This window comes from Molossus molossus, unplaced genomic scaffold (assembly GCF_014108415.1).
Source record: "Molossus molossus isolate mMolMol1 unplaced genomic scaffold, mMolMol1.p scaffold_m16_p_3, whole genome shotgun sequence".
In the NCBI taxonomy this organism is placed as follows: Eukaryota; Metazoa; Chordata; class Mammalia; order Chiroptera; family Molossidae; genus Molossus; species Molossus molossus.
Genome location: NW_023425366.1, coordinates 1,796,230 through 1,812,059, shown reverse-complemented (window position 1 = coordinate 1,812,059; position 15,830 = coordinate 1,796,230). Strand labels below are relative to the sequence as shown.

General features: G+C 50.2%; 1 protein-coding gene across 7 annotated transcripts in view; it reads right to left on the bottom strand.

Annotated features, from left to right (window-relative positions):
- Window positions 1-13,800, bottom strand: part of SLC38A9 (solute carrier family 38 member 9) — a 61,612-nt gene extending 47,812 nt beyond the window's left edge. For 2 of the 7 annotated variants that reach the window (XM_036279072.1, XM_036279066.1), the window contains exons 1-2: window positions 13,720-13,788; window positions 8,857-9,003 (exon numbers count right to left, since the gene is read on the bottom strand). In XM_036279072.1, the coding sequence (XP_036134965.1) occupies window positions 8,857-8,969 (113 nt within the window). In that variant the 5' untranslated portion in view covers window positions 8,970-9,003; window positions 13,720-13,788. Of the gene's footprint in view, window positions 1-3,472; window positions 3,624-6,268; window positions 6,530-8,856; window positions 9,004-9,818; window positions 9,843-13,719 lie in introns of those variants that run through there. The other 5 variants (XM_036279069.1, XM_036279073.1, XM_036279071.1 and 2 more) reach the window with 5 other exon arrangements.
- Window positions 13,801-15,830: the final 2,030 nt, after the last annotated feature.

Here is a 15,830-nt window from a genome sequence, read left to right as displayed (position 1 = left end):
GCAAGCCATGCTTTCAAAAATTGGTTTTAAAAAAGTTCATAAATTATTTTCGTTCTGTTGTCGTGAAAACAATCTCTTTTTTCATGGCTACAAAGTGACCGGTAAGGGAGTGCGAAGGGCTGCTCTGTTCTGTGCCCCCTCGGCGGAGAGTGGGCTGGAGGGACTGTGGAAACACCGGAGCACCTGAACAAGTTGAGACACGAGAAGCGCCTGGAGCAAGGGCCCGCGACCGCTCTTTTGCTCTTCTCCAGGCTGGCGCGGAGCAGGGACGTGGGCCCTGGACGCCCGTCCCCACGAGACGCGCAGGTCTAAGGACGGGGCGAGCGACCCCAGCGCGGCAAGATCCGGATTGTGGGAAACTCCCCGGGGACACAGCTCTCCCAGTAGTGCCCCCTTCAGCCACTTCATGAGAATGCCAAAATAAATCACTACTTGTTTCAATTCACTTAAATACAGCAAACTGAGATGATAAACTTAGTATCTTGAAACAAAGAGCTGTCTTAATTATAAACAAAGGGGAGGCTTCAGCCTGCAAGGTCATGCTAATTATTGCTCTCTTACACAAATCTATCTAAAGAATTTCTGGAAAAAAATAAAATTTCCAGTTTCATAACCTAATTATATCCCATTAAAAAAAAAAAAAAAAAAAGCAGGAGTCCTGGCCAGTGTGGCTCAATTGGCCGGAGCATCGTTCGCACAGTGGTCCCTCATCACTTCGCACTTCGACTTTCGCGGCTTCACTCTACCGCGGTTTTTTCAAACATATTCATTACAAAGTTGATAGAGACAGTGAAAATGGTACAATGCGCGCTCGGTTGTCTGAGTCAGTTATACACCCCTGTATTAAAATTAAATTAAAATTCCTGTACGTATGGACTGTAGGCCTATGTACTCGAGCACCCAGGACGCCTTCAATGCCAGGTGCAACCGCTAGAATGGATCAACCGTGATAAACGAGGGACTGTATGCCGAAGGTTGTAAGTTCAATTCCCGACAGGACGCGTACCTAGGTTGCGGGTTCGATCCCTGGTCGGGGTGCGTGTGGGAGGCGACTGACTGATGTCTCTCTCTCCCTCCTTTCCTTTCTCTCGAAAATCAACAGAAACATATCCTCAGGGAGATTAAAAGAAAAATAGGAAAGAAGAACAATGCCAGGCCAGCATTTTAACTAAAATTTCCTTTCCTTAAAAACTGGAAAGGTAACGAAAAAGGTAAAGAATTCTTTAAGAATGTATAGACAGATAAATCTTATTTTTAATATATACATGTGATTCTTCAAATGAACACTAACATTGCTTTCTTCAGTATCTTAATTCAGTTACAAGAAACTGAAATCACAAAAACAAAACTCACCTACTCTTCAGACAGAGCACCACAGAAAAGGAGCCCTTTCTCATGGTCTCCCACACGTAAGGAAGCCTCAGGCATCTGCACGGTGGCTCTCGGACAGGCAGAGTGCGGAGGTCCGCCTGGCCACCGGAAGACACCGGCACCAAGCGGTGTCCGGGAAGCGGTCCCTCAGGTGGCCAAGGCTCCACCTGCGACCCAGACGGTTAGCCCTGCAGCAGCCTGACCGGAACCCGCTGCTGGTGGGATTCGCAGCGCTTAGCACGGTCCCAGACGACAGAGCAAACCGACGAAGGCGAGAGGCCAGTGTGGAACCTGCCCTGACCACTGGGTCTCAACAGCTAACTTACTAACTCATACTTGTCGTTGACTGACTGCTGACCAGGATTTTGTTTTAGTTCCAGACTTTCCATTTGCTTCTTTTTTTTTATCCTCACCTGAGGACATTTTCCCATTTTTTGTTCAGACAGAGTGGGAGGGAGAGAGAGGAAGAGAGAGAGAGAGAAACATCGACATGAAAGGGACACATCGAGTGGCTGCCACCCGCACGACCAACCAGGGCCAGGGACAAACTGCAACCGAAGTACGTGCCTCTAGCAGGAACAGAACCCGGGTCTCTCTGACCACAGGCCGACGCTCTAACCGCTGAGCCAAACCGGCCAGGGCCCATTTGCTTCTTTTTCATCCAACAAACATGTTTCATGAATTTGGTTCCTCCTCCCCCTTATTCCATGTCCCTGAGCACACTAAAGACCGCGCTATGCAAGCCTGTTCCTGATCAGTCCCGTCATCTGCCTCCAGTCTCCACCACACACCGTCTCTTCACTCTAACCCTGTGGTCCTGCCAGCTCCCTGCCCAGCTGTCTGATCAGGTGCCTGCGGTGCGCGTCCGACTGTCACACGTGGAAAACAGTGAACAAACATGACCTGAGCCTGGGGTGATCATATCTGCCTTACAAAGGGTTACCTTTGCTTCTGGGAGCCAATCTGAGACCCTCAGCAATCCTACACTCCTTCCATGCAGTTTTGGGGAATGAGGTGAGTTCACGCTGAACTACAGTCTGGGCAAGAAGGCCATTCTATTTCAAGGTCACCCCCAGCTCTGAGCTTACAGAGCTGCGGGCTTCCACTGTCAGTGCGGCCCGGGCTCCAGTTACTCTCCCTCCAGCTCTGAAAAGCTGCTGGAAGCTCTGCTCGACTTCTCAGCACCAGTGAAGGGGGCTGAGGTCCTGGGGGTGTGGGGCTCTCCTTCCGGGTCTCCTCCTCTTTTTGACCTACAGGTCATTACTCTTCAGTGTCTCGTCAGTTCCCCGTATCTCCAGAATAGTTAGAACAGGCCAGGCAAGATGAGCCGATGGAGCCCTGAGGGGCCCAGAGAGACGTCTGCCCCCGCGCCCAGGAAGACTAGAAGACTGTGAACGACAGGCCTTCCCATGGAGATCACTCCCAGAGACAATGTTTCATGGCAGAGCAAACATCTGCTTACTGGACACCTGCTCCGCTACCCTGCCAGTGCCCGACCTCCCTCTGCCCCGGGCTCCTCCCTCGCCCCTAGCTCAGAATGCCACCTGTGCCGTCTCATGCTCCGCCGCTGGACCGCTCCCGCATGTGGGGTCTCTGATGCTCATGTTCACTTCTCTCAGAAAAATTTAATTTTTGGAGCAGCCAGCAGAAACCAGAAGCAGAGGAAAGTTTCTTCCCCTAGCCAACTCCTCATACCTTTTCCTCCCAACAAAACACACTTCTGATTCGGCCTTAAGGAGCACCCGTCAGGCTCAACTAGGACCCCTGTGTTGAGGCCTCTCTACACAACCTTGATGAGGAAGGAAGAGGGAAGAAAACAAAGCATGCCTAGTTTATAGGCAAAATAGAAACAAACAGCAAAACAGGACAGAACCCAGAACCAGGCAAGCAGATATGGGTGCAGGAGGGCAGGGAGCAGACAGACATCTGGGGAGAGGCGGAGGGAAACTGGTGAGAACCTGTGACTCAGAGTGAAGACAGGGTTCTGATGGGACGAGAGCTCAGATCCCATTCTAACACGTCATACAGGCATATATACTTGCAGCATCTCTAACCCCACAGCCAGGATCGTCTTCTTTAAACATTTAGCAAAGAGAGTTACCCAGTGGATTCAGCGTCGTCCCATGAACTGAGAGATCCCTGGTTCGATTCCTGTTCCGAGTACATGTCCGAGTTTCAGGATCGATCCCTAGTAGGGGATATGCAGGAGGCAGCCGACCGATGTTTCTCTCTCTCTCTCCTTTCTTCTCTGTCTAAAAAAAAAATCAATAAAAACATATTTTTAAAAAAGTTACACCAGGGAAAAGTAACAGGGGGAAGTGGGGAGGAGTGAGGTGGGAGACGTGGACTGAAGAGGGAGACACAGAGAGGGGGGCGGTGCAGAAGCAGTAACCCCATCAGCAGGTGGGCCAGCAACTCTGGGGAACTGCTGACGGTGGAGACTCCTGTCCTGTCTGCTGACCGAGGAGGGCAGGTCCCTCCAAATGCACCGCTTGCAGCTCTGGAAACTATGACCCACTATGAACCCGTAGCCACTGTCATTGGCCAGGATTCACCCTGCACAGCGACTGCTGAGCTTCTCACTTCGCTCTGCTTCCTCGCTCTCGCCCCCGGCACCCGCGTCCATCGCTGTTCGGGGACAGTGCACTGACAGCGACCGTGGGCAAGGCCATCTCACAGACGCGCCAGCCTTCCAGAAAGCCAGGGTCACGCGCTTGTGGTGTTGGCAGGGCACCAGGACTGCTGCCTGTTTCATTTTATTTTTCTTTATTGATGTTAGAGAGAGGGGAAGGGAGAGGGAGAGAGAGGTAGAAACATGGATGAGAGAGAACATCGATTGGTGGCTCCTGCACGCCCCCCTCTGGGGATCAGGCCCACCACCTGGGCATGTGCCCTGACTGGGAATCGAACCTGCGACCTCTTGGTGCATGGACGACACTCAACCACTGAGCCACAGGGGCCGGGCAGGAATGCTGCCTATTTTAAAAATCTACCTCTACCCCAGTGGCTGACCAGAGCATTAGAAAACTCTCACTTGAGGTCACTCGTCTGTGTTTCTAGGGTCCCCCGGGTCGAACGGCGAACAGCCGTGGAGAAGCAGTGAGCATCTGCCATCACAGCACCAGACAAGCAGCAAAGCCCGCGGGGCAGGCTGGGTACATAACGGTGACCAGGCGAAGACCAGTGGCTTACACAGCCTTGCGGGGTGGCTCCCGTGAGCTCTGTCCCGGGAGCGGGCGCACGGGCGGGAAGGAAGAGCGGAGCTGAGGAACTGAACGGGAAGCTCTGAGCAGCCTGGTTTCGGGGGCTGGCATGAATGACCTGGGGCGGCAGCCGAGTAGGAGGCAATCCCGATACCAGCTCTATCTGGTTACCAGAAAGTCTGCGAAAGCAGGAAAACAACCCCCAAGACGACTGCTTCCAATGATATTTCAAACACAGCAGAGATTTCTAGCCCTTCCTGTCCCTCCCCTGCATTCCTCGCTCCACCCAGACCCAGTGAAAAACGGCTGGGGGAGGGGAGGAAAGCCAGCAGCGGGAGAGGGCCTGTGTCATCTGCAAAAGTTCCCCAGTGATCCCAACGCTTATGACAAGCTCTTCCCTCCACAGCAACAGTGCAACTAGAACCCAGCTCCACCCAAAGATAAGCAGGTCCCCTTTACTTTGGTTTGAACTGATACGTGGTTTTGACTGCCACCTAGTGGAAGAGAGAGAACTGACCACAAGCTAAAGTGAGGGCGACCACAGCTAAAAGGATCACATGCCGTTTTCTATCCTCTGTTGAAAACAACAAATAGGCCCAAAATGAAGTCACTTCTGCTAAGTCCCATTCAGCAAACCAACCTAACACCTATAACTGCATTTCTGCCTCTCCCAGGAAAGTAACCTTTAAGCAGTCCGTCTGGAATTACCAGTCAACACTAGTGAGGTCACCTGCCCAACAGAGCCGACTTCTCCTAAAGGAAGGTGACCCTGCTTGTCTGATAACTTCTCGGCTCGTCCCCTTCCTGACTACGAAGCCTCCCCTTTCGCAGAGCTCCCCAGAGTCCCCTGCATCCTAGACGGGATGCTGCCCAATTCCTGAACCGCGAGAAAGCCAGCTAGATCTCCCCTTCACTCGGCCGAACTGTGTCCCTCAACAACTCGAACAGCTGAGGACAGTTTTCCAAAGTGTGGTCACAAGTAAGATGACCTCGGGTAGCACGGGATGAGTGCCATGTTAACTCTGATATCTGTTCAACCCATAGTAGAAACAAGTATAGACAACACTTCAAATTCACCATTTCACAAACATGTGAAGATGAGGCTAAATGAACCCTAATTTTTAAAAGTTAATAACTAGCCCTGGCCAGCATGATTCAGTGGTTAGAACCCCTTGAAGCAAGGGGTCGCAGGTTCAATTCCCCTTCGGGGGCACGTACCCGGGTTGCAGGTTCAATCCCCAAACCTGGATGTGTCTCTCTCACATCAATGTTTCTCTCTCTGTTCTTGTCCCTCCCTCCTTTCCACTCTCTCTAAAATCAATGGAAAAAAATACTCTCAGGATTAACAAAAAGAACAAAATTAGAAGCTAATAACTAAAACGACATTAAGCTGTGCTACGACAGAGGAGGTGGCGGGATGTCACCAGTCATGCGTCCACTCTGCAATAATGAGTTTCTGGAATAGGGTCCGAGCTAGTGTTCCCTGCGGAAGATGAAGGCCCCTCAGTGTGTCCAAGTACTTACATATGTAAAGTGAAGTGACTCATGTGTTCATAGAAGTAACTATTTAAGGTGCTTCTACTCTTTTCCTCATCAAATAATAGTTTGTTTTCAACACACATTGTTTCAGGGGCAAGTTAACACTCCGTGCTGCTGGGTGTGCACACATGTCCGCCTTCCTCAAACGTGCTCACCTAGGGCGCTATCTCACGGCTGTGAAGGGCCGAGTCCCTCTCCTCTTGACAAGTTTCATTACAGAACGTGTATTTCCATGCAGTCTCCACGGTTAAGCAAGTTCTCGGAGAACTGTCCAGGTCCTGCCGGCGCACTGCGGTGGGAAGGACGCACTGGCCACGTCCTGCCGTCACAGTGCTCCATTATTTAGCACAGAATGCAGAGGTTCCCGAGCGCCCCGAGCATTCCACTGCCTCCACTAGTTCTTGTAGTCCCTGACGCTGGAATACACAGGTGAGAATGACAAGACCCATGTCATTACCTCCGTGACGGCCACCATCAGTGATGGTGACACACTTCTCATGTGGTATGTCTCACAATGCCACTTCTAGCTGCAGAGAAGACTGAAATTTAAGTGTAGTCATGAGCCGTATAACGACGGTTTGGTCAAGACGGACTGCATATGCCATGATGGCCCCAAAAGATTAGAACGGAGCTGAAAATTTCCTACCACCTAGTGACACCGTAGCCGCCATGACATCGCGGCACAACGCATTCCAGCGGCCTGCAGCACCTCGGCACAGCCACATGCCGTGCAGGTGACAGTCCGGAGCACCAGGCTGCACGAACAGCCAGCCCATGTGCGTCTGCCGCGCATCACCTGCCGACCGCTGCTCGGAAGCCTCGTGTGAGCGGCGCGCCCGTATCTGGACGGGCAGAGGACTATCGAGACTGGCTCCACCGCTTCTCCTCCGTCTCCCGGACCGTCACTCACTGCGACCCGCAACAAAACCGGGGTTCTGCTGGCAAACATGGCGGGGCTGCTGAATACCCGTCGGGTCTTTATCTCACCGTACCGGCAACACCTCCCACCCAGCTGTCTCTCTGAGGAGGCCAGCCCGCTCCCAGGCCCTACCTCTCCTGCAGTCACTTACACACATTGTACCATGTTTAATGTATTAACTTGTTTTTCACCCAAACAGTGGTATACTATACACACTGCTAGGCCCTTCACTTTTTTCACATAAAATACGTTGAAGACTCGTTCCATTTCAATATGTAATAGTCACTTCCTTCTTTTTAATGGGTGAAAAAATTCCACTGTATTAATATGCCATGTGTTCAGTCCTATAGAAAAGACATTTTGGTTGTTTCCAATCTTTTGCTCTTATAAAAAATACTGCATTCAATAACCTTGTACATATATTATTTGACATTGAGAATTAATGCTCTGACATGAAATTGCTGGGTCACATAAACTTTGGAGTTGGCTGCTGGCATTTTGGGGGGGGGGGCACATTAAATTTATGGACTAAAATGTAAAGAGCAGGACATTCGATTTTAGTCTTCCCGCTGAGAGCGGACTATGCCTTTCTGTCCATGTCAGTTTACTGATTGTCCTAGACACACTGAAACATTGCTAAATATGGCTGCATCACACCACCCAGCACATCTTTAGTCCCTGCGAGCCGGTCATCACGCCTGGTGGCATGGCAGATAAATGTCATCCCTGGTCCCCACGGTCATCAGAACATTTGAGGACCACTGGAGGAAGATGTGCCATGTGTTGTTAGAAAACCTTCGGTGACACCTGCGTAAGGTCAGGGAAGGGCAAGCATCAGAACAAAGCCAGAGATTTGGAAGAAAATCCTTTCAATAAATGCTCCATCATCAAATGTACCATCTCGATGGTACAAAGGAGACTTTTGCACGGGGGAAAAAAACACCGATTCGGATGACTCCAAAAAGTGATTTGGAAGAATCATTCTAAATGCGAACAATCAGAGTAGGAATACCTCAACTGATACACTGTTTTGATTTTCATTTTTATAGTTGCCCAAAAGATATATGACACAGGATAAAATACCAAAAAAGTCCAAGTGTTCCTTCAGTAAAAACAAAACAACAAAAAGCCGCGCCCTACGAGGATGTGGCACCAGGCTGCTGGCAGCGGTGCACCTGAGCGCCGTGCGGCCAGCAGCTCAGGTTGGAAGAAATAGTCCCGTCTTACTTTAGGCCCCTCAGCAGCCCTTCAGAGGTTCTCGTACTGCGTTTGCACGTTCTTAAGGCTATTCCTAGACATTTTATCTTTTCTTCCATTGCATTTTCTCATCACAATGCTATTTATTTCTGCCTATTTTATAAACAGTCACCTTACTGAATTCTCTTACTATTTATAACGAAGTTTCAGCACATTCTTTTGGGTTTTCCAAGTATGCAATGAAATAAATTCAAACTCAAACCTTAGACTGTGTGCTGGAATTTAACCCAGTGAAGGTCAGGACTGTGTACTACATTCACCGTTCTATCCTCAGCACCTAGCACATTACCTTGCACGAAGCAGATAATCAGTGTGTATTTGTTAAATAAATTGTATCAGTGCACCTTCATAAATCGAACGCCCCCTAACAGAGATGTTGCGTGCGGCTGAAAAGTCAAAATATCAACGGGGAAACGGCATTCGTCTTTAGTCCCTCCGCTGCAAACACGCAGACCCTGGAAGAAGCTGGGCATTACATAGTTAAAATTACACATGTTTGGTTGTAATTGGTCCTATTTAATAATTAAAAACTCTAACTATGAAATAAGTTTTATTTTAAACACTTACCTTTTGGATCTTAGATCTGATGGGTCAAACTGGATATTGCCAGGTCCAGGATGGGTTTCAGGGTCCACCTCAGGGACGAGAAGATGCGTAGAATCACTGTCCGTATTTTCCATTTTTCTCGGATGCTAAGTACTGAAGAAGTTAGTCCTACATAAATCAGAAAAGATAGATAATTTATAGTTAAGTTAAAAATTATTTCACTATTAATAAATAATACATTTGCATGCGTAAGGAACTGGAAAATACAGGAATTTGCTAAATATATTTCTTTTTTTCTAAAACTTTTTTGTTTGTTTGTTTTTAGAGAGAGGGAGAGGGAGAAAGAGAGAGAGAAGCATTGCGATCAGTTGCTTCCCCCCCACACCCTGACCGACTGGGGATCGAACCTGCAACCTGGGCATGTACCCTGACCAGGAATCGAGCCGGCAACCTTTTGGTGTAAGGGACAATGCTCCACCATTTGAGCCACACAAGAGCAGTGCTTGCTGAAGATATCTTAATGCAGTATATGCCTAAACATTTGTTTTATCAGAAACTTGCTAAGTTGAAATGAAGTTACTGCTTCTTTTTCAGCTTAATAAAAAATAGGTGGACCAATCCATTTCCAGTAGTAAACAGATTAGACTATTTGGACACATCTTTTCTGTAGAAAGCAACTAACAATACTGGGTAAAATATTGAACATATTTTTTGAAACGCTTCAATAATAGTGAGAAAAATCAGGCCGTCCCCGTGTAGGTAAAGTTAAGGAACCTAGAGAGGTAAACAGCTTCAGGAAGTCGCTGGTGCTCCGAGGGCATCGGCTGTTCCAGGAGAAGGGGGCTGAAGGACGCCGGGCACACGCGGTGGGGGCTGGGCTACACCACACAATGCACCTCGTGTGGACTTGCAAAGGGGTCGGCGAACATTTACAGGGCTTCTAGGGAACTAGCAGAATGTACATCTTTTCCGTGAGGACACACCTTCACCCTAGGCCCCAAAGAAGACTCGCTCACAATCTTTCAAGGATAATGGTCAAAAAGAACCTAAAGAAGTAAGTAAGGTATTGTTAGTGAGAACTGGAAGAAACAGCAGAAATTGCCCCATAAGGGCTTCAACTATAGGGATTATCAGACTAAACTTATAAAACAATGTTTCCTATGTTTAAAGAAAAAAGGGCCCATTTTCAAAAAGTAACTTAGCATGTTTGAAAAGCACTAGAGTGGCCCTGGCTGGGTGGCTCCGTTGGCTGGAGCATCGTCCCGTGGACCAACAGGTTGTGGGCTGGATTCCTGCTCAGGGGACATACTTAGGCTGTGGGTTTGGTCACCGGTTGGGGCTCACACGGAGGTAAGTGATCGATGTTTCTCTCTCTCTCTCCACCCTCTTCCTCTGTCTTTCTCAAATCAACAAACATATCCTTGGATGAGGATAAAAAAAGACGAAGAAAAAGAAAAGGCCGCATACAACAGCCAAAAGTGAAAACTCAATGAATGGATTTAAAAGTTGACGAGAAATAGGAATAAGCTCAAAGAGTAAATCAGAAGAAACTAGCCTGAGGCAGAGAGGGAAACAAAGCAGAACACATGGGAGAGGTTAGGAGACGTAGGAGGCGGAGCGAAAAGGCCCACCACGCACACGCACACGGCCGGGGGACCACAGAGGACAGCACAGGCAACACTGGAAGAGGATGGCTGAGAAAGTTCTAGAATTCACTCAGCATAACAACCTGCACTCAAGAAGTTTAATGAATCCAAGCAGAATTAATAAACAATATAGTACAGGGTTGGGGAAAAAAGAATTAAAATTCTAGACCCAACAGAAAGTCAAGTGAAGCTCTTGGAATCAAGGTGCTCAAAGGTCCTTATATTGTCCAGATCAACATTACACTTTGATGTGATGTGTGTTGTAGTTTTATTTCATTTCATTTATTTATTTCATCCTCACATGAGGATATTTTTCCATTGATTTTTTTATTTTTTTTTGATAGAGTGGAAGGGAAGGGGAGAGAGAGAGAGAGACATTGATGTGAGAGAGACATCGATTGGTTGCTTCCCACACAATCCCAACCAGGGCTGGGGATCAAACCACAACCCAAACACGTGCCCTTGACCAGAACTGAACCCATGACCCTTTGGTCCGCAGGCTGACACTCTAACTGCTGAGCCAAACCGGTCAGGGCCTGTGTTGTAATTTTAAAGGTAACTACTAAGATAATAGAAAATAGTATATAACTTAAATCTAGTAGGGTGGGGTGGGGTGGGGGTGGATGATAAAAATTAATTGACCTAAAGAAGGGCAAGAAAGGAGAAAACATAAAAGAGGTAGGACATAAAGTAGAAAGCATCAGGTAGATAAGGTCCTCCCACTCGTTCTTAAGCCCATGCTAATCAGGCCTCATCACTACACAAAAGCTGCTCTTGTTAAATAACCATTGACCTCCGGATGGGTCAACCCCAGGGTCATGTCTCAAGCTTTAACTCACTTGCCCTATCAGAAATATTTGCCCCAAGGCATCCCTCTCCTTAATAAACTAGATTCACTAGAGCCCCAGGTTTCCTCTATACCTCTCTGGTCCCTCCTCTTCCACTGTCTCTTTTCCTGTTGGCTCTTTTGTCCGAGATTTCTTAAAATTGCAGCCCCAAGGTTCAGTTTTGGTCTTCCGCTCTATTTACCATATTTGCTGATATGGGGGACGTTTTAGTGGTCTGGATAGAAGACCGAACCAGCCACGGCGTTCCCTTAAGCCAAAGTTGGATCCAGAGCAAGGCCCTACCTCGCTTTAATGCTACGAAGGCCGAGAGAGGTGAGGAAGCTACAGAAGGAAAGTCTGACACTGGTAGAGGTTGGTCCATGAGGTTTAAGAAAAGACGCTGTCTCTGTACCATAAACGTGCAAGGTGAAGCTGATGTAGGCGCTGCAGCAAGTTGTCCAGAAGATCAGTCGAGACAAGTGATGAAAGTGGCTAAACCACTGATTTTCTATGTAGGTGACACAGCTTTATATTGGAAGGTGCCATCTAGGGCTTTCCTAGCCAGAGGGAAGGCAATGCCTGGCTTCAAAGCGTCAAAGGACAGGCTGACTCTCTCGTGAGGAGCTCATGCAGCAGTGACTTTAACTTGAAGCCAGTGCTCATTGACAATCCAAAAATTCCAGGGCCTTTAAGAATATGCTCAGTGTACTCTGCCTGTGTCTATAGATGGAACAAGAAAGTCTGGCTGACAGCACATCTGTTTATAACAAGGCTACTGAATATTTTAAGCGCACCGTTGAGACTAACTGCTCAGGAAAAAGGATTCCTTTCAAAATATAGCCGCTCATTGACAACGCACCTGGTCCCCCAAGAGCTGTGTTGGAGATGGACAATGAGATCAACATTGTCCTGACTGCTAACACAACATCCATCCCGCAGCCCATGGATCCAGGAGTAACGTCAACTTTCAAGTCTTATTATTATTATTTTTTATCCTCACCTGAGGACATGTTTCCATTTTTGTTCAGATAGAGTGTGAGGGAGAGAGAGGAAGAGAGAGAGACAGAGAAACATTGATGTGAAAGGAACACACTGAGTGGCTGCCTCCCGCATGACCCCAAAGAGGGCCGGGGACAAACCGCAACCGATGTGCCCGGAATCAAACCTGCGACTCATTGTTCTGCGGGCCAACACTCTAACCATGGAGCCAAACTGCCCAGTGCAAGTCTTATTATTTAAGACACATTTCGTAAGGCTCTAGCTGCCACGAAGAGTGATTCCTCCGATGGAACTGGGCAAAGTGAGTCGAAAATCTTCTGGAATGGACTTACCATTCTAGATGCCATTGAGAACACTCATGGGAAAACTCAAAATACCGACATTCACAGGTGTTTGGAAAGCGTTAACTCAGACCCACGACTGACTGAGGGGTTCCAGACTTCCGTGGAGAAAGGGACTGCAGATGTGGGGGAGCTAGCAGGAGAACTAGAATAGGAGTGGAGCCTGAAGATTCAACTGAGTTACTACAATCTCATGGCCAAACTTTAAAGGACGAGGAGTGGCTTCTTGAGTGGCTTCTTGAGATGGAATCTACTCTTGGTGAAGATGCCATGAAGATCGTTGAAATGACAACACGCGGTTCAGAATATCCCATCAACTTAGCTGACAAAGCAGTGCTATTGTGAGTAAAATGCTAAAAAACAGCATCGCGTGCGGCAGAGACGTGGTTGGAAAGTGAGAGGGAATCGCTGCGGCCGACTTCGCTGTTGTTTTGAGGAACTGCCACAGCCAGCCTGGCCCTGAGCAACCACCACCCCATAGTCAGTGGGCGGCCATCACGGTGGAGGCAAGACGACTGCGACCCGCGGAGGTCGGACGACGGTCAGCATGTCTCAGCAGTAAAGTGTTTTCAACTGAGGCACGCACACGTCCTGGACATACTGCTCCTGCACCCTTGATGGACTGCAGCACAGTACACACGACTCTTAGTGGACCGGGAACCCACTGCTTTATTGCGACGGCCTCAATCCGGGCCGCAACACCCCCAGGGTCCGCCAGTCTTCTCGGCCGGCTGAGCGGGCGAGCCACCCACCCCCGGGCACTCGCTGTGCCCACTGCGCCCGCGAAGCCTGGGGAGGCGCACCTGTCCGGCCCGCCCACCTGTCGTCCCGGCGCAGGCGCCAGGCCCGCCCTCCTGCCCCGCAGCCCTCCCGCCGGGACAGAGAGGGACCTCCGCCTCCCGCACCCCGGGGTCCGGCCGCCGCTGGACAGCAGCTAGGGCAGCCCTGCCCCCCCTCCCTACGGCTGCACGGACACCCACTCCCACGGCCTCCCCCGACCGGCTCGCACCCAGGCGCTGAGAGCCGCGCGCGCCCCGTCCGGCGCCATCCCCGGCCCGGCTTTGGCCTCACCGCTGCCCCGCGAAGCCGCTGTCCCACGCGTGTCACCGCGAACTCCCCCGACGGGCAGCCGGTGCGGCGGCCCGCTCACTCGTTCCGCCGGCTCCGCCCTTCCGCCGCTGCCCCGCTGCTCCCTCTGCCCCCTCCCGAGAGGCCAGCTGCCAGGCCGGGGAACATGCTCGACCTGAGCAGGCCACGCCCGGGGCCTCCGGAGCTCGGCGGGAAGGTGGGAACCCTTCCCAAAGCCTCCGGACTGGGGCGGCCCCACTTCCCGTACCCGAGCAGGAAGCGGCCACGGCCTGGCCGCGGGGGCCGGCGGGGAATGGAGTTCCGAGAGCGCGGGGCCGCCGCTGCAGACTACAACTCCCAGAGGCCCCTGCGACAGACAGCCGCGCGGCCCTGGCCGCGGAGCCCCGCCCCTCGCCGTAGAGAAGATGGGCCGCGGAGCCCCGCCCCTCGCCGTAGAGAAGGTGGGCCGCGGAGCCCCGCCCCTCGCCGTAGAGAAGGTGGGCCGCGGAGCCCCGCCCCTCGCCGTAGAGAAGGTGGGCCGCCGAGCCCCGCCCCTCGCCGTAGAGAAGGTGGGCCGCCGAGCCCCGCCCCTCGCCGTAGAGAAGGTGGGCCGCCGAGCCCCGCCCCTCGCCGTAGAGAAGATGGGCCGCGGAGCCCCGCCCCTCGCCGTAGAGAAGGTGGGCCGCGGAGGTGCGCGCGGCTGCTGTCCTCTGCCGCTGACTTCGCCCGTGTCGCGTGCCTGCCCGCGGCTCTAAGGCGTCTAAAGGAGGGAGGCCACCGCCTGCAGTGCTTGCAGCCCGGGAGCCTCGTGAGAAGGGGCTGATGGGGCATCTTTATCAGGGGTGACCTCCCAGGATCCGTCGCTCAGGCTTTCCTGGCTGTTCTCTCCTCTCGCACGTGCTTGAACCCTGTGGACGCCGAGGGGAGCTGGCTTGAAGACAGTTGTTGGGTTGACACTCTTCCTCCCGTGTCTAGACACGTAGTTTTCTTTTCTCCCCCCTTTTAAATGTGTTGACAAATTAATCTCTAGACTAACAGAGGAGCGTTGGGAGGATTTTAGCACCCTCTCCCATCCTTAGCCATTTCTCCAAAGGCACCCCAAATAAACAAACACTCCAAGTAAAATTATAGTGTTTGTTATAAAAGTAAGCTCAAGGGGAGTCCTTGAGGGGTGTATGGCAACACCTCAGCCCGTCTTCCATAGGAAGCCAGTGGCCTTTTTTTTTTTTAACAAAACCAACCCCCCCAACCCTAACAATGTGCTGCAATGTGATAAAGAACTCAAATTAATGAATCCAAATGTAATAAAGAGCTTATGTTGATTAGATTCTAGAAGTGTCTCTCGTCCCTATTTTACAGATACGGAAACAGCTCTGGAGAATTTAAGAGATCCCAAGGCCAGACAGCGATGAAGGGACAGATGAGCTGGAACTCAAACTGAGTCTCATTCCAGAGCTTGTGCTCTCAAACACCATCTGACATTGCCTCCATCATTGAAGGCCTGATAAATGCTTGGAAGGTGCTGTGATGAATAAAGATGGTCCCAAATTACGAAGTTTTGAGTTACGATATTTCGACTTAATGATGGTGTGGAAGTGATGTGCGTTCAGTAGAAACTATGTTGACCTTGTCCAGGCTAGCAATAGGTGGTGTAACACTCTCTCGTGATACAGGTACTTGAGAAACAGCCAGTGCAAGAAGGACACTCTGACCATCCTTTGTCCCCTGAAAAGTAGGAGATAAATCTCCCATGTGAGGGGTACCCTGCCCTCCCCACCCCACATACCAGGAAGTAGAAGTCATCCTTATCACTAGACAGGGAATTTAGGGCCCAGCAGGCTGTATAAACAAACATTGTTACTTCCCCAATTTATCACACCCTTTGTCTTGTCAGTTCCTCATGAATTTATACTTTATGTAAAAGGTCTAAAAGTTTCCTGCTTTGGTCACATTTTAAATCTCATATTTTAATGGGGCTCCTGTATGTACAAAATTATTTTCTGTTCTGTTAATCTGTCTTATGTCAGATTTAACTACTAGATCAGTCAGACAACCTAGAGGAAGGGAACATTTTTCCACCCTATGATTCTATGGGCAGATGTATTGCTACCTTC